Below are 25,993 nucleotides of genomic sequence, written 5' to 3'. Positions count from 1 at the left end.
ATCATCTGCAACACATGTTAGAAAGGGCCTAATGGCATTGATGTCTCTGTGAGTCTGTGGTCAGTCACATAACAAGAGATGCCAGTTAACACAGATGCTGGAATGCTCCACCCGTCCTCTGCCTGCACACACACTGTAATAGTTTCCTTTTAATCATTTTTATTTGAAATGAACTGTTTTGTGTCTTGAGAAGCACTCCAGGATAAAATATTCACATTGTCTCGTTTCATTCGTTTTATTAAATCTAGAAATATCTTGTAACATTAAAAAAAATAATAATAATAATTAGAACAGTGGACGATTGATTACTTAAGTTGTAGCTATAAATTGAAGCTACTCGTACATCTCATGTTTTTATTATTATTTTCAGATAGTTAAAAAAAAATTGAGTTATATCTTGTAACGTTAAAAAAAAAAAAAATTATTAACCAATTGAACAGCAGAATAATTATTATTTAAGTACTGGTACATGTATTCCATGTTGTGTTTGTTAAGTAATGAAAATACAGTTGTGGCGCCTCTTCCTCGCTTCCTGTGTGGTCATTTGGATGTTGAAATGGGTGGGGATGGGTGTTGGCAGAGTGAAGCGAGGGCCCTGGGGAGGTAAATGCCCCTTGTACATACAGTTGAAGACGGAAGTTTACATACACTTAGGTTGGAGTCATTAAAACTCGTTTTTCAACCACTCCACAAATGTCTTGTTAAACAAACTATAGTTTTGGCAAGTCGGTTAGGACATCTACGTTGTGCATGACACAAGTCATTTTTCCAACAATTGTTTACAGACAGATTATTTCACTTATAATTCACGGTGTCACAAGTCCAGTTGGTCAGAAGCTTACATTCACTAAGTTGACTGTGCCTTTAAACAGCTTGAAAAATTCAAAAAAATGATGTGCTGGCTTCAGAAGCTTCTGACAGGCTAATTGACATCATTTGAGTCAATTGGAGGTGTACCTGTGGATGTATTTCAAGGCCTACCTTCAAACTCAGTAACTCTTTTCTTGACATCATGGGAAAATCTAAAGAAATCAGCCAAGACCTCAGACAAAAGATTGTAGACCTCCACATGTCTGGTTCATCCTTGGGAGCAATTTCCAAAGCCTGAAGGTACCACATTCATCTGTTCAAACAATAGTACGCAAGTATAAACACCATGGGACCATGCATCCGTCATGCCGCTCAGGAAGGAGACGTGTTCTGTCTCCTAGAGATGAACGTACTTTGGTGTGAAAACTGCAAATCAATCTCAGGACAACAGCAAAGGACCTTGTGAAGATGCTGGAGGAAACAGGTACAAAAGTATTTATATCCACAGTAAAACGAGTTCTATATCGACATAACCTGAAAAGCCGCTCAGTAAGGAAGAAGCCACTGCTCCAAAACCACCATAAAAAAGCCCGACTACGGTTTGCAACTGCACATGGGGACAACGATTGTACTTTTTGGAGAAATGTCCTCTGATCTGATCAAACAAAAATAGAACTGTTTGGCCATAATGACCATRGTTATGTTTGGAGGAAAAAGGGGAGGCTTGCAAGCCTAAGAACACCATCCCAACTGTGAAGCAGGGGGGTGGCAGCATCATGTTGTGGGGGTGCTTTGCTGCAGGAGGGACCAGTGCACTTCATAAAATAGATGGCATCATGAGGGGGGAAAATATGTGGATATATTGAAGCAACAACTCAAGACATCAGTCAGGAAGTTAAAGCTTGATCGCATTTTGGTCTTCCAAATGGACAATGACCCCAAGCATACTTCCAAAGTTGTGGCAAAATGTATTGGAGTGGCCATCACAAAGCACTGACCTCAATCCTATAGAAAATGTGTGTGCAGAACTGAAAAAGCGTGTGTGAGCAAGGAAGCCTAATAACCTGACTCAGTTACACCAGCTCTGTCTGGAGGAATGGGACAAAATTCACCCAACTTATTGTGGGAAGCTTGTGGAAGGCTACACGAAACGTTGACCCAAGTTAAACCATTTAAAGGCAATGCTACCAAATACTAATTGAGTGTATGGTAACTTCTGACCCACTGGGAATGTGATGAAAGAAATAAAAGCTGAAATAAATCATTCTCTCTACTATTCTTCTGACATTTCACATTCTTAAAATAAAGTGGTGATCCTAACTGACCTAAGACAGGGCATTTTTACTAGGATTAAATGTCAGGAATTGTGAAAAACTGAGTTTAAATGTATTTGGCGAAGGTGTATGTAAACTTCTGACTTCAGCTGTAGGTGGTTGAAGTTGTGCTGGTCATTGAAAGATCCCTTTCAGCATCTCTAGCACCATGTTTGTTTGCATGGTGCCCATCTGCATTAGCATCTCCCTCTGTGAATACAGTAAGTCGTTGTTAGGTTTCTCTCCCATGGTTTTTGCTCAGCGTCCCTCCTCAACTTCTCCTCAAAGAAGCGCCTCTCTGACTCCTCCAAGTGCATTGTGACCATGGACCACACCTCCCTCACTGCCATCTGGAGCTTCTTCTTTCTGGGGCCACCTGGGGAAAAAATAAAGAAATGCATTAGTGGTTTACAAGACATAGACTCTCCATACTCAACTGGTGGACGGCGGACCCAGAACGAGGTCAATACGGACCTCGTTCTGGAGGGGTCCGTATTGACTTGGTTGGGCTTCGACCCTTGGTATCATTTAAACACACATAAAACATGGAAAGATGCATAGAATTTCAGGAAATTAGCTTTAAAATGCAACATTTTGGGTCTCATGGGTTGCGAGGTGGGGGTTTGTTATTTCGGCAGTAAATTTTATTATCCATCTGGACCTTTGCCACCTAGAAAATTTGTGTGAACGGGCCTTCTCAAATAGTATTTGAGTACTCCTGGCATAGACCATGGATACAGAACATTACAGGATTTTTTTAAAGCACTGTCTTTTCAATTACGACATGTAGGCTAATCGCCTAATGTTGTTTCTGATTACTTATTCTTCTAGCAATTAGACAGCAAAAAAATGACAGCAATAGGCTACCATCCAGAAAGGATTAGTAGTAGTTAATAGTTAGTTAATGGTTGAAAGTAGCAGTATTTAGCAGAGGTGTGGATTCGAGTCACACGACTTGGACTCGAGTCAGACTCGAATCACAAATATGATGACTTGCAACTCGACTTTGACTTTAACACCAATGACTCGTGACTTGACTTGGACTTGAGCCTTATGACTCGATCTGACTTGATACCCTCCTCAAGCTCAAATATTTAAAAATATGCTATTAAAAAAAGTGTGCAGTGCATCAACTCTTCATTTAACGGATTACAGTTTGAATCGGACAGCAGCCAATCAAATTGTGCCAGCAGAGAAAAAGTTGTGCGTGGCAGTGGAGAGGAACGTCGGCGGGTGAATTCAGATGGAGCCCTTGGAAAGATGATACCCCAAATTATAATTTTCGGATATAAAAACGAAGAAAATTACAGACGGAGGCGCAACAATTTCCAACTTTGTTCGACATTTGAAGCTGCACAAAGAACGGCAAGTCGTGGCTAATATAGCCGACAGCTATATATTTTATTACTTTACTAGTGTATCATGTAGGCTAACGTAACGTTAAATCAATGAGCCTCCACACAATCAGTCAGTGCGGGAACGTGATCATTGCACCCAAGATTGAGCTACGGTAGCCTAAATCCTGCCTGATGTTCCTAAAACAAGGTTGGGCGATTGTGGTTGGGTGATTGTGTACAAGTCTACATCGCCCGATTGCGCCCCATAGCGATCCTCGATAGTCGATCACTATTGGGGGAGGGGGGGGCTACCCATGTATTTCCATGGAAATATAAAGTTTATTTGGAAAGTAATAAATATATAGATATTTTAAAAGCATTCATGACTTGCGTAAATGTAATATACAAACTATTACTCTTGTTAAAAATATGAAATGGTATTACATTTGGTGAAGAGCACATTATGACTTTAGGACTCGAAACTCAAAGTTAAAGACTTTACTTGAGACTTGACTCGGACTTGCCTGTCTTGACTTGGGACTTGACTTGGGACTTCAATGCTAAGACTTGAGACTTACTTGTGACTTGTAAAACAACGACTGGGTCCCACCTCTGGTATCTAGCTAGGTATCTTTCATATAAACGAAATTCTGTCATCAGTTGTGAAGACAACATGGGATTCCCTATAGCTAATATTAGTCTAGCTAATACCAAACGAAAGGGTCGTGTCAACCAGGCTAGGGATTACCCTGCATTAAACGTCAACCTGGGACTACCTGCATTGCCGATGACACAACAGTGGTAGGCCTGATCAACGACAATGATGAGACAGCCTATAGGGAGAAGGTCAGAGACCTGGCCGTGTGGTGCCAGGACAACAACCTCTCCCTGAACGTGATCAGGACTAAGGAGATGATTGTGGACTACAGGAAAAGAAGGACCGAGCACACCCCCATTTTCATCGACGGGGCTGCAGTGGAGCAGGTTGAGAGCTTCAAGTTCCTTGGTGTCCACATCACCAAAAAACTAACATGGTCCAAGCACACGAAGACAGTCGTGAAGAGGGCACGACAAAGCCTATTCCCCCTCAGGAGACTGAACAGATTTGGCATGGGTCCCCAGATCCTCAAAAGTTCTACAGCTGCACCATCGAGAGCATCCTGTCTGGTTACATCACTGCCTGGTATGGCAACTGCTCGGCCTCCGACCGCAAAGCACTACAGAGGGTAGTGCGTACGGCCCAGTACATCACTGGGGCCAAGCTTCCTGCCATCCAGGACCTCTATACCACGCGGTGTCAGAGGAAGGCCCTAAAAATTGTCAAAGACTCCAGCCACCCTAATCATAGACTGTTCTCTCTGCTACCGCACGGCAAGCGGTACCGGAGCGCCAAGTCTAGGTCCAAAAGGCTTCTTAACAGCTTCTACCCCCAAGCCATAAGACTCCTGAACTGCTAATCAAATGGCTACCCAGACTATTTGCGTTGTCCCCCACCCACCCCCTCTTTTACGCTGCTTACTCTCTGTTTATTATCTATGCATAGTCACTTTAACTCTACCTACATATACATATTACCTCAATTACCTCAACTAACCTGTGCCCCCGCACATTGACTCTATACTGGTACCCCTGTATATAGCCCCGCTACTGTTATTTTACTGCTGCTATTTTTATTATATTTTTTACTTATCTATTTTTACTTAACACTTATTTATTTTTTAACTGCAGTGTTGGTTAAGGGCTTGTAAGTAAGTATTTCACTGTAAGGTCTACACCTGCCCATGTGACAAACAAAATGTGATTTGATTTGTGTGTGTGTGTGTGTGTGTATTTCCCTGTGGAATGTTTATACTGTAGATGTCACAGCTGGAATGTTTGTCCTTTCACACAGAAGTAGGTATCATCACCACCTTCGATGTTTTCCTCCCCTGGTGCACTTTGACCTTGTGGTGGAGAAAGCACAGTTATGCCTTGGGAATGCCCGTCCTGCTGTTTCAATATACACTGAGTGTACAAAACATTTGGAACACCTTCTTAATATTGAGTTCAACCCCATTTTCACCGCAGAACTTCCTCGATTCTCAGAATGAGAGAGATTATGTCTGTGTGTGTGTGTGTTTCCCAGTGGCACGGAAGTTTCCCAGCTCCTCCCAGTAGGAGGATGTTGTTGTTGTTTGTTGTTTTGGGAGAGGCAGGTGTCGAAGTTTAAGGTTTTAATATTGAATCATTTGTGTTCATAATTATCGTGACTGAGTAATGAGGGGCGGGGCTTAAAGGCGTAAGCATTGATTCTAGGAAATGTAAAAATGCTCACAGAAAAGAGGAGTTCTCTGAGCCCAGCATGTCATTTTATACTGTAGATGTCACGGCTGGAATGTGTTTGTCCTTTCCCACAGAAGTAGGTATCATCACCATCATCACCACCTCTGACGTTTTACTCCCCCGGTGCACTTTGACCTTGTGGTGGAGAATGTACAGTAACACTTTAGGGATGTCCGATGTCCCTTTTCTCTCCTGCTGTTTCAATAAGCACTGAGTATATTGTCTTAGGTTGCACACCCCCAGTTTTGTAGCATGTGCTTCCAACTGGGGCAGAGAGGTGTGGCACTTATGTGTTTAAGAGGTGTATGAGGAAGATTCAGTCTTGGGTTTTTTGTTTTTTTTCAACCATGAGGTATAATGAACAGCCTACCGAGTCAGACATTGTTGGGCACTTTCCAGTTTGTAAAACTTAATTTATGCATACAACTTCTGTTCACACATAATTATCATGAAAATCACAGAAAATGTCAAGTCATTGCAAGCATTCATTGCTAATATGCATTTACTGAAACTGGATCATTCCCCACTCACTGATTCAGTTGAAGTTTGCCAATGAACTGTAAACATCTCCTCCCAGAGAGTTTATGCTGAATGGCTATCTGATTGAGAAAAGCGTGGACAAGGCTGGCCGTTGACGTCAGCCTGTTTCAGTACTCCCCAAGATGGCCTCACTAATTCAACATCCCAATTGAATTTCCCCCTTCTCCTCAAAATGTCCTCTAGGAGCATGTCCAGTCCCCAGGCCAGGCAACAGTCAGTGTGATTAGTTATTCGTTTTGACTGCTTCTAACCTGGGCTGCTGAGTTCACTTCAGGTCTAGTCAGTGTGGACGTGACTGGAGGTGGATGGAGTCTCGTTTCCTCCTTCGTGCACCCTCTTATCTTTCCCCGGGACCGTCTCTGTCTCTTTACACAATCAGGGCCTCCCATCAAACACATAATGCAGCACGGTCTAGAGATGGTCACTAAAGGGCCCGTTTCTGACCCAAGTTAAGAGCACGCAAATGGAACGTAACTCCTTTTGCATGCACTTTTCTCTCTCTGCGTATTCTGACCTTGAACTTAAGCGTGAGAATAGCATGCTATTCACCCATAATTCATTTGGTGCGGAGATTGAATAAATGAAGGTGTGGCCGAGGTGTGTCTACTGATACGCCCTTTCTGACCTTGACTTAATTCCCTAATAATTCCATCACCTTTGTGCGCGAGGAAACCATGAATAAGGTCTCGTGAACCTGCCGGTTCCACGTGGAAAGAGCATCTACTTTATTATTTTCAATAGGAAAAACACCGTTCTCCATGCACTGTAATTTACAACTTGATAAGAGCTATTTATAAGAGCTAGATAAATGAGTAATCCATTTGGATAAGGAAGTGTAAATATGAATGACACTAATGGCAGCAAACTGAAGCACATCAGCATATCAACATAGTACCCAACAATGTCTGACTCGGTAGTCTGTTCATTATACCTCAAGGTTGAAATGCTGTGCCATTATGCAGAATTAAAATTGTACAGCCTTTTAACTTGCAGGGACGGGCACTCTCGAATGTCGTAATTGTAGACTAACCTGACTTTCTCTGTTTCCTATTTCTGTCATGTTAAATATTAGCCACTATCAGTCTTGACCGTCAGTAGGCCTAATGACAACACATATTCAACTGCCAATTTACTGTTAGCTCCCTTCAGTTGGTATAGCTTACATCATCATTACATTTAATTACATTGTTTAATTGATCGTCATTTCCTTCCTCTGTAAACGCCGTCACGGCGGCGTGGTTGTTGCTGAGGATCATTAGTAACGGTTGATAATATAAAAACAAATACATGGTGCGATACTTGGCCATGTCATCACATAATTCTATGGTTAGTGCAGGCAGTTGAGGAAAATGAAAACGTGTCAGTTTGTCACTTTCACGAGGTTGGAGTGATAACATGTTCAACCACTTAAGACATTGGCTTGATTCTAGGTTGTGCCTTCAGATTGAGAAAATAAAAAACGAAGGAATAATTTTTCACTTCTCTCATTGAAGTCTCAAACCCCAAACAACAGCCTGGTCTGCTTGGTCTGTTTCCGGAAGTCTCGCGATGTTGCTCCTCTGGGTTTAGAAACTCTGTGGTATAGCCTACTATTGTACACTATTCTCCCTATTATAATTCTACTGTATGTAGACTCATCTCTCCACATTACCATGGGTTGAACAACTGAATTAATCAAACTACCATTTTCTTGATTTTGTGCGTAAAGGCTCACCAAACCTGTTTTTTTATGATTGATAAATACTTCCCTAAACCTAAATAATCTACAAGATCAGAGTATTTTTGAAATCGACCTATTGGTGCTGAAACGGAGACGAATATGCATATATTTAGATGCCTTTCTTTCATTGGTCCTTAATATTCTGAAACCGTTCTCTCGAGTCCGTCGCCAAAATTCGAACTAAAAGGTACACCATATTTAAAGGGATGGCTTAAGATAAATCTACTGAAAACCCTATTGAATGAAAACTCCACAAAAAAAATATGTTTTCAGTGGTTGAATGAAATTTCTTCCAAGCCCGCAAGGTAGCCACACCTGCAGAGCGTGTTACATGACTGAATAAGGTAAGTCTGAATACCAAACACTGAGAAGTGCATGGCAAAGGCATTTGTAAGAAAGGCTTAAATGCCTAAGTCGGCCCCTAAGAGAATAAGGGTTTGGTCTCACAGGGTTTGGTCATTTCACTACTTCAGTGAGCAAGACATGTAGCATTCAGCAAGACATGTAGCTTGTGCAATGTTGTGAGGTACACAACGGAATTGTCAGGTGAGATTTCTTTCAGAGAAATGCAAAAGGAAAATGAACTGTTGCCCCTGTTCTTGGTGGTTTACCTCCATCTTATCTGTGTGACTTTTACCAATTTGACGATCAGACCCCAGAAAAATGCTATGGGAAAGTATGTGCTTCTCAAAGGTCCCTCTCATAAGAACAATGATGGAAGGCACCATTTTTGATACAGTGCGGAGGACACATCGGGCTTTCATATTGAGAGAGGATCGATCTCTCTGAGGGATTTAGGATTATAGTACACCACAGAGAGACAGTTCACTCAGTGAGCCGAGTTCTTCACATGGTAAAAAGGCGAATTTAGACTGCACTTGCGGACTTACAGGAATTGCCCAGAATTCTCAGGCAAACAAAACACCACACTCTATATATCAGTGAACACATGTGGGAAAGTATTTCCGTGCTGCTTTCCAAAGTATTACTGTTAATGCTTGCATGCCAAACCCAAAGGCCAAGCCCTTTTGTGTACACGTACGCTGACTAGTTGACCTGTCAACTGGCCAAAGATGACTGCCTTTGTTTTCACTCATTCCCTGTTCTTTCCATTGGTTCTTGGACAGGGTTTTGATGTGTGTTATAGCCCCAGAGTGCTGATACAGAGGGATTTGGGGTCAGCGCACATGGCCCGCACATGGCATCCTCCACCCCCCCCCCCCAGGTGTATGTCTGTGAGGCACTGGGCCCAGCACCAACTGGGCTTGAGAGGCTGCGAGACAACCCACTGAAACAACACAAACATGTTTTTACAGGCCATAACTGAAAGCAATATAATGACTGTAAGGTTGAGTAAAGCTGATTTTAAATACTCTGTGTCAATTGGAAATTGTGGTCTGAGCTGCAAGTCGTTAGTAGCTATGATAACAATTTAGTTTTAACAACAATAACATTCACAGGTTATTAAAAGACACAATCCGCTGTTACTGAATGGTATTGGATTCATTTCCTGTCTCAAGGGCGCATTCTTGTCTGAGTACATTGATGCAAATCTTCTCAAATCAGGAAGGAGAACCTACTAGGTTGCGATGTAGCAAACAAACGCGTTCCAACAAACGCATTTCATAGAACTTGTCCATTGGCATGAGTTTACAGTTGCCAGGACAATGGCTTTGGCGTGAAAGGTTACAGTGAATCATTGAGACATTTATAGGAGAGGTTTGAGAACAATGCATTCTCAGGTGGGAAAGCGTCTTGTCTTCATGTATTTCTTCTGCTCTGATTGATGAAATAAAGCCACCTTGAAGAACATTTAAAAAATATACGTTTTTCCCACAATCTCTTTGGCTTATAAACGTGTTGTACAATGCTGACATTGGGCCAGGTGCAAATACTTTGATCAGACAACCTCCTTGGCTGGTACAACCTGGCCTAAGGGAAATACAAGCCCAAGCTAAGGTTATTGTATTGCACAGGAGGTGAACATAGGGTCTGATTACTGTAAACTGAGGGTACATGAACAACAGAACTACTTAGTGCCAGCATCGGCCGTACACACCACCCTCCGTAGCGCCATGCGATCAGACGCCAAGCAGTTGCCATGCCAAGCGGTAATCAGCGAGGCAAAATAGCCCCAATGGAGCAGCTGTAGTACTTTTTGAGGTTCTGAGAGCTCAGGCCTACCTTCGTCATGTCGTCAGCAAACTTAATGATGGTGTTGGAGTCATGCACTGCCACACAGTCGTGGGTGAACAAGGAGTAAAGGAGGGGACTAAGCAGGGGTGCTGATGTGTTGTTGCCTACCCTCACCACCTGGGGGCATCCCATCAGGAAGTCCAGGGTCCAGTTGCAGAGAGAGGTGTTTAGTCCCAGGGTCCTTAGCTTAGTGGTGAGCTTGGAGGGCACTATGGTGTTAAATGCTGAGCTGTAGTCAATGAACAGCATTCTCACGTAGGAGTACCTTTTGTCCAAGTGGGAAAGGGCAGTGTGGAGTGCAATGGAGATTGTGTCATCTGTGGATCTGTTGGGGCGGTATGCGAGTTGGAGTGGGTCCAGGGTATTTGGGATAATAGTGATAATGTAAGCCTTTACCAGCCTTTCAAATCATTTCATGGCTAGAGATGTGAGTACTATGGGGCGATAGTCATTTAGACAGGTTATCTTGGCATTCTTGGGCACAGGGACTATGGTGGTCTGCTTGAAACATGTAGGTATTACAGACCGGATCAGGGAGAGGATGAACATTTCAGTGAAGACACTTACCAGCTGGTCAGTACATGCTCTGAGTACTCGTCCTGGTAGTCCTGGTATGTGTCGTGTTTAAAAGTCTTACTCACATCGTCCAGAACAACTGGTGCTCTCACAGATGGTCCGGTGTTGATTTCCTCAAAGTGAACGTAGACGTCATTAAGATCATCTGGAAGGCTTGTGTCACTGAGCATTTTGAGGTTGGGTTGCCCTTTGTAATCTGTGATAGTTTGCAAGCCCTGTCACATCCGACGAGCGGCAGAGCCGGTGTAGTAGGATGTGATCTTAGTCCTGTATTGTTGCTTTGCCTGTTTGATGGTTTGTCGGAGGGTGTAGCAGGATTTCTTATAAGCATCCAGGTTAGTGTCCCGCTCCTTGAAAGCGGCAGCCTAGCCTTTAGCTCAGCTCAGATGCTGCCTGTAATCCATGGCATCTGGTTGGAATATGTACATACGGTCACTGTGGGGACGACGTCATCGATGCACTTATTAATAAAGCCGGTGACTGGTGTGGTAAACTCCTCAATGCCATCGGCTGAGTCCCGGAGCATATTCCTGTCTGTGCTATCAAAACAGTCCTGTAGTTTAGAATCCACTGCTACATCCTGTTTGAGTTTTTGCTTGCAAGCAGGAATCAAGAGGATAGAGTTATGGTCAGATTTGGAGGGTGAGGGAGAGCTTTGTAGGAGTCTCTGCGTGTGGAGTAATGGTGATATAGAGTTCTTCAGCCTCTAGTTGCACAGGTGACATGCTGGTAGAAATGAGGTAAGATGGATTTCCGTTTTCCTGCATTAAAATCATCGGCCACAAAGAGCTCCACCTCTGGATGACCATGTAACTTGCAGTCACACGCAGTTTGTTACGACTCCTATCGGATGTCTAGTCGGAGGTATGCGTAACACTGTTATGAGTCCTATCTAGTCAGAGATATGCATCCGAGGGAAATGCTGCTTTTGATGGAGAACACATCCCCACCACAGGCAGTCAGTTACTGTAGCAGTCGGTTAGTGGATGGATCCGGGTTTGCTGGGCTTAGCTCACATCTCAGAGAGAGAGAGAGAGAGCGAGAGAATGAGGGATACACTGTATTGAAAGGTGGCGGGCTACATTTACCAAAAGGAGAAGAGATCATAAATGTAATATGAGGCACAGGAGGCTGGTGAGGGGAGGACGGCTCATAATAACGACTGGAATGGAGTGAATGGAATGGTATCAAGCATATGGAAACAATGTGTTTGATATCATTACATTTGTTCCATTACTTTGAGCCCATCCTCCCCAATTAAGGTGCCACCAGTCACCTGTGATATGAGGTTAGTAAGAGAAGCTCAGCTGATATGCCTGTTTGAGACGTCCTGAAGGCATACATGGCATGCAACACAATGAACTACTACTGTATCAAACCCACAGTTTACTACACATTACCATCAAGTCATATGTTAGGGATCTTGTTAGTGAACAGCTAATTTGATACATGGCTCAGTCCAAATGCAGTCCACAGACTGACAGACTTATTGACCCAAATATGTGTGTCTGTCATGTAAGAGAGAGAGATAGAGAGCATTTGTGTGTGTGTGTGTGATTGACTGTGTGTGGATGTTGTGTGTGTGTGTGTGTGTGTGTGTGTGTGTGTGTGTGTGTGTGTGTTTGCTGCTCTACTCTAACAGCATTTACAGAGGAAGAAATAGATCAGGCTTATTGTACTTATTCCACACCTGTGCATCACACAGCAGGACCCAACAAACACAATAAAACATATCACAGATATGGAGATGGAAATGTAAAAGTGAATTTGATCATCATTGGCTCATTAGCCACTTACTTCCGCTTTCCTCTTATTCTATATAATTTATTTACAGGTTGCTGTTTGTTTTATTTACTGGATTTACCAACACTAAAATGTAACAGCACAGATCCCATTCTGCAATAACATACTTTGTGTCTTTGTAGGTCAACAATAAGCAGGGGAGAATTCCAAGTATGAGCAAGACTTTAAAGTGAATTTGATCTTTTGAGAGCAACACGTTTGGTACTGTAATGGTTAGGGTTCTCCAGAGGGTGGTGCAGGTAGCCCAACGCGTCACCAGAGGCACACGGCCTGCTCTACAGGACATCTACAGCACCCGGTGTCACAGCAAGGCAGAGAAGATCATCAAGGACCTTCTAGTCAGTGAAGAAACACGGGATGTCGGGTGAGTTGAGACGAAAAGCGACAATCTTTGTCTGCCACGCAGCAGAGTGAGCAGACAGTCATGTGTGAGTACCCGACGTCAGAAAGGAAAATAAGAAGAGAACAGGACAAGACATGAAAACTCATCCCATTACCTACATTTACACATGATAAAAATCACTTTACTATAATGACAGTAAAAAAAATATACCTGGTCCAACTAACAAAATACAAATGGACTTACAGCACAGGCATTTAGCACCATAGCAGAGTGATACACAAGGCACAGATTCTCCAGTCGGAAACCAAGAGCCAGACAAAGAGTTACAGGTCATGTGTTTTCTGCTTTCAGAGGACAGAAATCAACAGTTGACCACAAACGGATTGACTGTAAACATAGTACACGTAGAGTGCCACATGAAACTACAAAAAAACAGTACACGTAAAGTTGACACATGGCAATGGTTTTATTGACATGTCTTAATACTGCAAATATTTACGAGCAAGGAATGCTGGCAATCAAACCCAATGAACTCAATTGTATTCATATGTTGGGAAAGCCATCAGGTTTGGCTGATGAAGGAACGGAACAGAGTGGTAATCATCTCTCTGACCCATGAGATGTCAAAGGGCTGTGTCGCCATGAAACAATCAAAGGATGCTGCTTGAACGCTATATATACACATGCACACACACACACACACACACACACACACACACACACACACACACACACACACACACACACACACAAAACACACACACAAACACAAAACACACACACAAACACAAAACACACACACACACACACACACACACGGTTGGGTAGGTTACTTTCTAAATGTAATCCGTTCCAGTTACTAGTTACCTGTCCGAAAGTGTAATCAGTAATGTAACTTTTGGATTATCCAAACTCAGTAACGCAATCTGATTACACTCTGTTACTTTTAGATTACTTTCCCCTTAAGGGGCATTAGAAGAAGACAAAATGTACGTTACCAATTGAACGACATCTATTGCAGGATAAATCAATGTTAAAGTTTACATAGCTGGCCATATAAGGATGTTACATTGTACTTTATGGGTTGGTTATGTGGGCTTCTTCTGACCCATCACTTTCTACTACATATAATACTACGATTAAATGATGCCCAATAAATGTAATACCACTTGGAAATATGGAAGTATAGATTAGCCAAATTGTTTTACCTGAGCATGACCCCAAAACTAAGGATTTATTAGCCAACCCAACTCTGTTGTCATGAAGGACTGATTGGGTTCATTGATTCGAGTTGAAAAATAAATTCTGCACTCATGGAATGGCATGCTTTAAGCACCACTGAAAAGTGCTATTTACATGTGAAAAAAGAATGCCATATGCTGCATTTGCTATAGGCCTTTTGTTAACCTTTTTGTTGGTGACACTTTGATATCTTGATAATATGCAGCTGTTTAAAGGGCAAATCCACGGATGAAACAATAACAAAACGGACACCACGCCTCTGTTTTGGTGAAAAGATGAGGGATGGGCCTGGAGAAATATAACCACAGACAAAGCTATGGATGCAAGGACTGGCCATCCATTATATAAAAAGTATAGTTTTAACCACGTCATGAGGCTATACAGTGTTTGTTTACATTTACAATGTTTACAAACATTGGAGTAAAACAAGCTTATATGTTGGGTTCTCATGGAGTGTGACAGTTGAACTAAGCTCATGAGGCTCATAAGTTATATTCTTCAACAATCAATGGATATATATACAGTACCAGTCAAAAGCTTGGACACACCTACTCATTCCAGGACTTTTCTTTATTTTGACTATTTCTACATTGTAGAATAATAATAATGCATCAAAACTATGAAATAACACATACAGAGGATAGGTAACATACAGAGAGCTCAGAAAAATAATTAGTTTAAATGTAATCTGGCACCTTATGATAATATCATGATGTTTGTGTATTAATTATGATGCCATGATATATACCAGATGTATTGATGATGTGTATTATGATTCCATGTACTGTGTTGCAATTTGGATGTAATATCCTAGTCATGTTCGTGCAGTACATTGAGATGTGTGATTTACAACAGTTAGAATGACATCCTCATTAAAATTACAATTGGACAGTTAAAGAGGTATGCAGAAAAAATACCACACACACATATATATATACACACAGTACCAGTCAAACGTTTGGACACACCTACTCATTCAAGGATTTTTCTTTATTTTTACTATTTTCTACATTGTAGAATTATAGTGAAGACATCCAAACTATGAAATTACACCTATGGAATAATGTAGTAACCAAAAAAGTGTTAAACAAATCAAAATATATTATATATTTGAGATTATTCAAAGTAGGCACCCTTTGCCTTGATGACAGCTTTGCACACGCTTGGCATTCTCTCAACCAGCTTCACCTGGAATGCTTTTCCAACAGTATTGAAGGAGTTCCAACATATACTGGTGGGGTAAAGGATGCTGGAGGTTTTGAGGCTCATACCATGTCTTTCTTTAGGGCATCCTTTGGGTTGATTTTGGTCAGTTTGACTCTCTCCTTCTGGCTCTTCCTGTCGCGAACCTCTCCCTCCTGATGGAAGCCAACCATCAGCTGATAGACCACCATACCAATGATGGCGCCCAGGAACGAGGCAAAGATGAGCACCAGGAACCAGCACTTATTGGCACTTATTTGAGCTGTTCTTGCCATAATATGGACTTGGCCTTTTACCAAATAGGGCTCTCTTCTGTATACCACTCCTACCTTGTCACAACACAACTGATTGGCTCAAGCACATTAATAAGGAAAGAAATTCCACAAATTCACTTTTAACAAGAAACACATGTCAATTGAAATGCATTCCATGTGACTACCTAATGAAGCTGGTTGAGAGAATGCCAAATGTGTGCAAAGCTGTCATCAAGGCACAGTGTGGCTACTTTGAAGAATCTCAAATATACAGTATTTTGATTTGTTTAACACTTTTTTGGTTACGACATGATTCCATATGTGTTATTTCATAGTTTTGATGTCTTCATTATTATTTTACAATGTAGAAAATAGTAAAAATAAAGAAAAACCCTTGAATGAGTAGGTGTGTCCAAACTTTTGACTGGTACATTTACCTTTTTTTGTGGGCCCTTACATGTAACGGATTACATGTAATCCGTTACTCCCAAACCCTGTATATATACACATAGTCCGGATTCCGACATTGCTCATCCTAATATTCATATATTTCTTACTTCCATTATTTTACTTTTAGAGTTGTGTGTATTATTAGATATTACTGCACTGTTGGAACTAGGAACACAAGCATTTCGCTACACCCGCAATAACATCTGCTCAACAACATCTTTCAAACACCTAAAACCACTTTTTCCTGCAACCTAGAGCCATAATCATTATGCCTAATTCTATATAAAAATATAATAACAAAATATGTATATTATGTATATTGTTCTGCATAGGTTATCTAAGCATGACTCTTTACCTGTTCAATTGCCATTTTAATGAATGATGCTCATTGAGTCCTTAAGACGTTTTATTCCCAAAGTGAAAACAGCGCCCCCTATTAAGAAGAAGTTAAGAAGTTTTATGCCTTAGGAGTTTAGTACACCTGCCACACTGGTATATAGTATTACAACCCTAAAGACTAGCAACCTTGCCAGCCAAGATAGACAAGCTACTCTAACGTGATTGATAGCCTGAAATGGCTTGGTAGCTAGTTATGGGGTTGGGAGATTATGAACCTTTCTAGCTGGCTAGCTAAAGCAAGTTAATACAATTGCTAGGTGGTTAGTATTACAGAGACACAACAAAACCGTTTCATTTATTCATCAAGAAGGAATCAATAGACTGCATAACTTGATCAAATTCATTTACAATCCTACCTCCTGCGAGTCCTGCCCCTCACCGGCAGCTGAAATCAAATGTGTGTGTGTCACTCAACATTCTCTCCTCCTCCTCCACTGACGATACTGTCTGCAGACACGAGAGTATATAGCATCCTGACAAGCATATCTTTGCGCCATGGTGCACCTTGGAAGCATGAAAATAAAAGGAGAGCCACACACTCTAGGAGCTCCGATGCAAAAAATTTAATATACAACTTTTTCGACAGCCAAGCTGTCTTCATCAGGGTATGATCACAAACACTGCGGGATGACTCGTTTATATAGTGTCAAAAGACACACAGGTGTCTGCACCTTGGAAGCAACCGCTTCCTAGGGAGAAAACCACGGACAGATCTTTTTATAAATAATTCTGGTAAAACGTGGGCTTAAAAATTAAGTTGAGTAATTAATAAAAAATGTAAAAAAGTATAAAAATCTTATGACATGAGGCCTCTGGTTGACATTGAAATTCATGGACTCACTAAAACGTACACATTTCATTTGATCGGGACACATGTACAATCTGTCCACAGCATATAAATACAACGGAATCATTAAAACGCTATGTTAGTATAAAACATAAAATACTGTCCAAACAGAAGAGCTAAAGACACTAGGCCAAAAACTTCGATTGTTTCCAAACATTTTGAATTAATATAATTCTGTGTTTGAGTCTTTACTTTCTTCCCTCTTACTTAAAGACACTATGTAGCTACAATGTAAGACAAAGGACGCCTAGAGATAGATATACTGTGGCAACATTATAGAGAAGAATTGAGGTCCATAATGTGTGTGCGTACTGTAGTTGTCTCCTTGCAGACTAACAGACACACAGCTGTCAGAGTTAAGAGTGAAAAGGGACCCACCGGCCCTCAAGGAGACCATACTGTACCCCACTAAGGCTGAGTTTAGGGGTATAGGATGCTTGGTTGTGGTGGAGGATGGAGGATGCTGGAGGTTTTGAGGCTCATAACATCTCTTCCTTTCGAACATCCTTTGGGTTAATGTTGGTCAGTTTGACTCTCTCCTCCTGGCTCTTCCGGTCACGAACCTCTCCCTCCTGATGAAAGCCAACCATCAGCTGATAGACCACCACACCAATGATGGCGCCCAGGAATGGGGCGAAGATGGGCACCAGGAACCAGCACTTGTTGGCACTGAGAGAAAGAGAGCGAGACAAATCCAAAAAGTTGTGCGAGAGAGAAGATATTTTCTTAATCTTTGCCTCCTCTGCTTTTACCTGTTTGATCCATCATCACCATCTCCCATTTTGTTTAAATCGTTATATCAATAATGTACAAACCTCTAACCAGGAAATGGTAGATGTATAGTGGTAGAATACATGTGTAGAGACAAGCAGAGAGGGGAAGAGAGAACCAGATGCATGCAGAGAGAGAAAGAGGATTTTTGGGAGGACTCACGTGAAGACCTCGGTGCCCCAGCCTGCCAGAGCAGTAAAGAGGCGTGGCCCCAGGTCCCTGGCAGGGTTGACAGCGTAGCCAGAGTTGAAGCCCATGGACAGGCCGATGACCAGCACCACGAAGCCCACCGTGAAGGCCTCCAGGCCCTGGGGAATGGGATTGTTATGGGGGTCCACGATGGCCAGGATACACACGATCAATGCTGCAGTGCCAATCGTCTGGGATAGAGATACCTCCATTAACATGGAGAATTCCGAATTCCTAATTCCTGATCCAACCAGTTTGGGGGGTTGTATGCGGAAGAAAGGGGCTCACCTGGTCGAAGAAGCCGTTGACCAATGTGAGATGTTTGCCAGGGTAGGTGGCGAAGATGCCAGCGGTGGCGTTGGGTCCGGTAACAATGAGTTCTCCAGCATAGTTCAACAGAGCGTCTGAGAGGATTATGATATAACATCAACTGTAACGAGGTGTTACGCTATACACAGATTCAACCTTATGACTAAGTTAAGACTTTTTAAAGAGTTGACTCCAACAGATGCTTTCCTGTCCATCCTTGGACAGTTCCGAGGACTCACCATAGTACAGACCAAAGATGATCCCGGAGCCCAGGAAAGCTCCCAGTGTCTGGAAGAAGAAGTAGACTGGGAACTTTCTCCAGCGATCTCTCCCAAGCAGGCAGAGGGCAAAGGTTACTGCTGGATTGAGATGGCCTCCTAGGAAACACACATGTTGACAGATTGTTAACATTAAAGCAGGACAGACATTTAGGATCACGACTTAGAGACATGACTCGGCCTTGGAACAACTCACGGTAACAAACCTGCTCGAGGAGAACCTCTACGCCTAAACATGTTGGTGAGTTAATTAATGTGCATGTATTGCTAATATGAGGTTTGTACCTGATACCTGGCCACAGACCAGGATCCCTAGGGTGGCAGCGAAGCCGAAAGCAAAGTTGACAGTTAGGAACATGCCATGAGATCCTCCACTAAGCACCAGCTGAGCCACTGCACCACAACCAAACATCTGTCAAGAGAGGGAAGAAACAAAATAAAATAACATGGGTACCAACAAATAATGATCATCAACATTGCCTGTAAAAGAAAAAGATTGTAATGACTGCATATGAGGAGCACGCGGTGTGTTTAAAGCCAGAGCAGAGCCAAACATTTACTCATTGCTATGTTAACACATACAGTTAAAATACAGTGCCTTGCAAAAGTATTCATCCCTCTTGGCATTTTTTCCTATTTTGTTGCATTACAACCTGTGATTTTTATTTGGATTTCATGTAATGGACATGCACAAAACAGGTGAAGTGAATTTATTTATTTTTTTAAATGGAAAAGTGGTGCGTGCATATGTATTCACCCACTTTGCTATGATGCACTTAAGTAAGATCTGGTGCAACCAATTACCTTCAAAAGTCACATAATTAGTTAAATAAAGCCCACCTGTGTGCAATCTAAGTGTCACATGATCTCAGTACGTATACACCTGTTCTGAAAAGCCCCAGAGTCTGCAACACCACCAAGCAAGCGACACCATGAAGACCAAGGAGCTCTCCAAGCAGGTCAGGGTCAAAGTTGTGGAGAAATACAGATCAGGGTTGGGTTATAAAAAAATATCTGAAACTTTGAACATCCCACGGAGCACCATTAAATCGATTATTAAAAAATTGAAAGAATATGGCACCACAACAAACCTGGCAAGAGAGGGAAAAACTCAAGGACCAGGCAAGGAGGGCATTAATCAGAGAGGCAACAAAGACCAAAGATAACCCTGAAGGAGCTGCAAAGCTCCACAGCAGACATTGGAGTATCTGTCCATAGGACCACTTTAAGTTGTACGCTCCACAGAGCTGGGCTTTAGAGTGTCCAGAGTGTCAAGAAAAAAGCCATTGCTTAAAGAAAAAAAATAAGCAAACACGTTTGGTCTTCGCCAAAAGGCATGTGGGAGACTCCCCAAACATATGGAAGAAGGTACTCTGGTCAGATGAGACTAATATTGAGCTTTTTAGCCATCTAGGAAAACGCTATGACTGGCGCAAACCCAACACCTCTCATAACCCCGAGAACTCCACCACTCCGTTTTTCATGGGCAGGGACTGGGAAACAGGTCAGCATTGAAGAAATGATAGATGGTGCTAAATACAGGGAAATTCTTGAGGGAAACCTGTTTCAGTCTTCCAGAGATTTGAGACTGGGACGGAGGTTCACCTTCCAGCAGGACAATGACCCTAAGCATACTGCTAAAGCAACACTCGAGTGGTTTAAGGGGAAACATTTAAATGTCTTGGAATGGCCTAGTCAAAGCCCAGACCTCAATCCAATTGAGAATCTGTGGTATGACTTAAAGATTGCTGTACATCAGCAGAACTCATCCAACTTGAAGGAGCTGGAGCAGTTTTCCCTTGAAGAATGGGCAAAAATCCCAGTGGCTAGTTTTGTCTTATTGTTTGTTTCACAATAAAAAAATATTTTGCATCTTGTTGCATGTTGTGTAAATCAAATGATACAACCCCCCCCAAAAAAATCTAGCTTAATTCCAGGTTGTAAGGCAACAAAATAGGAAAAATGCCAAGGGGGGTGAATACTTTCGCAAGCCACTCTATAAGTCACTCAAGAGGCTTTGTCAGTATACATGTTACACAAATGGATATCCTAGATTTACTACTTTTCATCCCTGAAGGTATGTGCAGGTCAGAAAGGGGATACAATCATTATCAGTGAAGCTGGTCGCCGTGATGATTTTAATGGGCTCTATTGTGTATTAACAGGTATAAGGGGAGGAAATTGTGAAATTGTTGTCCGTGTTGACATTTGATTGTCCCAGTCCAAATTATGGGCATTTTTCAGATACCGATGTATCTGATAACTACTACATATTTCCGCCCTGATATGAATATGCTGGCAGGAAACACCTTGTTTTATATGCTCTAGAATGGAAACAAGGATTGATGCAGTGAGAGAAAGTCCGTTTCGGGAGCTGGTGTCATGGTTGTGAATTAGCTATAGAGTTGCCAAGGTGGTCATACCGCATAGTGTGTTCGCACGCCGACTTGTATATATGTGCACGTGTGTGTGTGTGTGTGTCCATTACTATGGGGATAACAGTAGTGTGTGGCATGTGCTGAAACAGCCAGTCGCAAGGCCCCCTGAAGCAGATGCATTGCTCTCAGACCACAGGGCACAGTCGTTGAGATGAGCTGCAAGGAACTGTCTCGACAGAGGGCTTGGCATCTAGTGGATGGTTTAACATCACTGGGGTCAGTGGAAACTCTGGCTCCTGATTAGCCCCGCGGGCCTCATGCTTCCGATTGGCTGGAAAAACACCATATCTTCAGAGGGGCCCATCTTTAGTTAGACATGAAGTTAAATGTCAAAGGGATCTTAATGTCGGAAGCATCTGATAACATGTCAGTATGGAGCCAAATGCCAACTGAATTAGCCTGCTCAAATTCCACCAAAAGGTTATTCACTAAGATTCATGATGCCGTAAGAAATGACTTAAAAAGACAGCATCTAACAGGATAGTGACCTAAATTAAATCACAGCTCTCTAAGTGGCCTGGTGGTGATAGCGACAGCATGTCATGACAGCATTACGCCATGACATTACATGACTACATTGCACACTTACTCCCCCAGACTGTCAGGCAGTTCATGCTGTGTCCTCATTCTGAGTTTCTACCGACACACCTGGTCACTCATGCGCTCCCTTTTAGTGAACAGCAATGGAGGGAGGGAAGTAGTCACAGGGAGAGGAAATTCCGGGGTAGCTTTTGATGCCGCCAGTCTTTTCCAACATCCATATACATTAAAACTGTTATATTGGGACAAAAGGAAATGAAGAGTGAAGTGTGTGAATAAAATACTGTGTGAAGAAGTCGTCAAACTTTTCCCAGTGGAGCGTCACTCCTAGTAACATGGTACGGAAGTCATGATTTTGGGGTGGTAAGCCATGGTTTCGTGTGGCAGCATGTGGTCTCTCATCCCTTCAATTTAAGCAAAGAATAGCACACAATGACTGTTTCATAGATGGAGCTGTAATATAAAGAGAAGGTTTATCGCTGTTGTTTTCTCCCCCCCCTTAGCTCTTCGGTTTATGTAAGGACTGCATTGTTCCCGGGACGGTGCACATGCACACCATCGCTGGGGCCAGAAGGACATGTGTCCAACCACCTGTCACACTAAGGTGACACAGTTAGTCCACTGGGAACAGTCGTCAGTTCAACGTTTTGATTTACATTTGTTTAAGTTGTCAACTAAGGTGAATTCTACATGAAATCAACAACTAATGTCACTATGTCATTGGATTTAGGTTAAAAGTTGTGTGAAAAAGCAACTTGAAAAAAAAAAAAAACATGTACGTTACTTTTTGTAAATCCAATCGGTTTTCCATGTTCATTAAGCTTCATCACAATGATTTTGTTTGCTGAAATGACATGTAATTCAATGTTGATTCAACCAGTTCTTGCCCAGTGGGAGATCTCGGGAAAGACCTGTCACCCCACTGACCTTCAGGGCCAAATAGTGCCCGTGGTCTCCCCTTCTACCACCTGGACAAGGAAATGTCCACAGGGACACCACAGCCATTCAGCTGTGTCTAATCAACGACTGTCGTTCAGTTTGCCTATTTTCCAAATCCTGCCATTGCGGAGATCTGTTCTCCATATGCAGGGGTATAGCTCTGTGCATGACAAACACACACATACATAAACACACCCTGCCCATCCTTCCTTCCTTCGCCTCCCTTTACCTGAGTATCAGTCAAGAGCGCCTGTCTGTTCACGCAGTCATTACATTAGTCAGTCATTAGTATATCTTGAAGACAGGTGACGTCTATATATGTCCTGGAGGGCGTGAATATATTTGGCATGTTCAGGTTTCACCCATTGCGCTGTTGCTGTCACTCCCAATACTGCAATCCATGTTTGACATAGCACTTATTAAATAGACATGCCACACCTGCTACTAGTGCCTTAGACGTAACAGGTTTAATACACAGTGCTTTTCCATCCATGCTCCTGCTGGAGATTTACATCATTTTTCTATTAGCAGTGTAACACCTGTCTACGTCTATTTACAATCTTATAATAAATAGTAATTTTAAAGACAACGCTTAACAGGTGCAACAAGTTTGACGCTTGTGTTACTTTTCTGACGCTGAAAGTTGGTCCTGTTTTAGCGAACCAATGCAAGGCTTTTCTAGATGGACATCGATTGTAGAGATCCTGTCGCAGCATGAGAAAATGTACTGCAATGAAGAAACGCTTTGTAAAAACAGGTGAGAGAGAGCCTGTGACCGTGAGTAAGACTGAGTCATCTCTCTAACAACTCTTTCTCTCTGAGCAAAAAAGTGAAACTTAACTGCCTAAAAAGCCTGCAGGTTGTAGGCTATACTGGCTGTATTATCTGGTAGTTGCTTAAAGTACTACTACCCATTTTCTTAAGTGGCCATTTACTGCTAGAGCAAGATAAAGGAAAAAATTGCAGGGGTTGTTTAGTTTGTCTTGTTTGTTTATTTAACATGGCGGATGGCTAAGGTCTGTCAGTAACCGAGGGAAGATTTAATCTGTCAGTTCCATTAAAGCCAATTTAAAGCTCTACACACACACACCAATCCAATTCACATACCGCTCCAACAGATCCACAGATGACAATTTCCCACCTGGACAAGAGGAATACCTATGTGAGAATGCTGTTAATGGACTATAGCTCAGCATTCAACATAATAGTCCCCTCCAAGCTACAAGTAGGCAACAACACCTCTGGTCACACTGACCCTCAACACGGGGGCCTCACAGGGGTGTGTGCTTAGCCCTCATGTACTCCCGTTTCACCCACGACTGCGTAACCACGCATGACTCCAACACCATCACGATGACACGACGGTGGTAGGCCGACAGCGATGAGACAGATTACAGGGAGGAGGTCAGAGACAACAATCTCTCCCTCAACGTCAGCAAGACCAATGAGCTGAACGTGGACTACAGGAAACAGGAGGGCTCTGCCTCTTCCTCTAAGCAGTCAGGCATATCTCAGTTCTTTCGGTTATTATCTCTCCCTAACAAACAAGGTTCTAATGTCCAAACAATGGGGCGTAGCTAGCTAAAAGTGATGCGAGTAAAGACACTCCCCCTGGGGCAGGAAATAGACATGGATTGATTACCAGGTGTGAACAAAACTGAACAGTAAACATAGAAGGTATCAAATATTCGAAAATGTGACTTTTATTGCAGAAATAACTAGTCTCGAAGGGAATTAAACATGGTCAGGTTCTTTGTGATTATTTGATAACGTTTTGGCTTGCGGTGCAGCTTTGCTAACATCGGTCTGTCTTATTACATTCATGAAATCTGACGATGCTAATATGCTAACTCCAGGTTGTAGCCAGAAGTAAATACTGGATTATTGTGGATTCTGTCACCATGGGCCTTAAGACATAGCTCAAGGGGATTTATGGGAAATGCTATCCAAATATAGATTTGGGATGAATTATCCCTTTAACATGGACCACACACACCTGCACAGTCTTGAAGAGTGCCTCTTCCTCCTGAAGAGATTTGACATGGGACCTCAGATCCTCAAGAAGTTCTACAGCTGCATCACCGCCTGGTATGGCAACTGCACCACCCTCGACCGCAAGGCTCTACAAAGGGTGGTGCGGATGGCCCAATACATCACTAGGGCCGAGCTCTCTGCCATCCAGGACCTTTATACCAGGCGGTGTCTAAGAAAGACCCAGACAATTGCCAAAGACTTAATCATATCACAATCAACTTTTACCAGTTGAATGTAAATGATAGGAGACCGTCTGTGCTACTATAAGGTCCATTATACTAAATATTTTCGGTTCCAGGTGCGTAGGAATCAAAATGAGAATACCGGAAGAGATCGAGACCCGCACATTGCAGGAATAATTCAAAAACTGAGGCTAAAAAGAAATTAAAATAAAGATGTTTATTTGAACATCATGGTGCCAAAATGTTTGTAGTGTAAGTCCAACATGCATGGAGACAGCTTCTATCAAGCAATTAGACTGTTGAATAGCTAATCAATGGCTACCCGTACTATCTGTATGGCCTATCTGCACTGACTACCTGCACTGGCCATATCCACAGAAAGGAGAAAAGCTCAGGTAAAAAGTTAGAGGAAAAGCTGGCAAAATCTCCTGAAAACGTAACTTTATAATTTTCTTTGACTTTGAAAATGTAGGGTAGGTTGTGTATAATGCTAGAGAAAATAAAATCATATTTTTTTTAAGGCATTTTAAGGCAGAAAAATGTGAAAGACTATTTCATTAGCGACTGTAAACATGCACACCCCTCAAATACAACAGCAGAAGAGCACGAGGTTGCAAGGTGAGTCCTGGATCATTATGCAGAGCAAAGATCATGTGTCCATGTTCTTGTCAACAAGAGCAATCATATTTTCATACACACTCAAGGAGTGTAATTTACAGGTGCCTATATGAGGCTCACATTCCCGACCCCAGAGAATTTGAGGTCAAGTGGAAAGGCTAGCACAAGCTGTAAAGCCATGCTGAACTTATCTAATGGTGTACAGAACGTTCACTCCACATCTAGCTTGAAATATTGCCGATGGAGCAACCCAAATTGGTACCTTCTGTATAGCTCAAATGGTTGCTACGTTGTCAAGGAGGATTGTCACGTGTTTATGAGCAGAAGAACACTGGTTCGA

At 42.3% G+C, this 25,993-nt stretch overlaps 1 protein-coding gene and 1 long non-coding RNA gene across 5 annotated transcripts in view; one reads left to right on the top strand and one right to left on the bottom strand.

Moving 5' to 3' along the window:
• LOC139023600 (uncharacterized) overlaps window positions 1-25,993 on the top strand; it is a 457,670-nt gene that overhangs the window by 424,444 nt on the left and 7,233 nt on the right. The gene's annotated exons all lie outside the window — the stretch shown is intronic.
• Window positions 17,050-25,993, bottom strand: part of LOC111957749 (aquaporin-3) — a 17,093-nt gene continuing 8,149 nt past the window's right edge. For all 4 annotated transcript variants that reach the window (XM_023978721.2, XM_023978720.2, XM_070437066.1 and 1 more), the window contains 5 exons: window positions 19,188-19,314; window positions 18,864-19,001; window positions 18,604-18,719; window positions 18,289-18,506; window positions 17,050-18,024 (listed from right to left, as the gene is read on the bottom strand). In XM_023978721.2, coding sequence (XP_023834489.1) covers window positions 17,835-18,024; window positions 18,289-18,506; window positions 18,604-18,719; window positions 18,864-19,001; window positions 19,188-19,314 — 789 coding nt within the window. In that variant the 3' untranslated portion in view covers window positions 17,050-17,834. The remainder of the gene's footprint in view (window positions 18,025-18,288; window positions 18,507-18,603; window positions 18,720-18,863; window positions 19,002-19,187; window positions 19,315-25,993) is intronic.

Source organism: Salvelinus sp. IW2-2015, linkage group LG33, assembly GCF_002910315.2.
Source record: "Salvelinus sp. IW2-2015 linkage group LG33, ASM291031v2, whole genome shotgun sequence".
Taxonomy (NCBI): domain Eukaryota; kingdom Metazoa; phylum Chordata; class Actinopteri; order Salmoniformes; family Salmonidae; genus Salvelinus; species Salvelinus sp. IW2-2015.
Note: the sequence above shows the minus strand (reverse complement) of the source record. Positions and strands in the feature narration are given on the sequence as shown.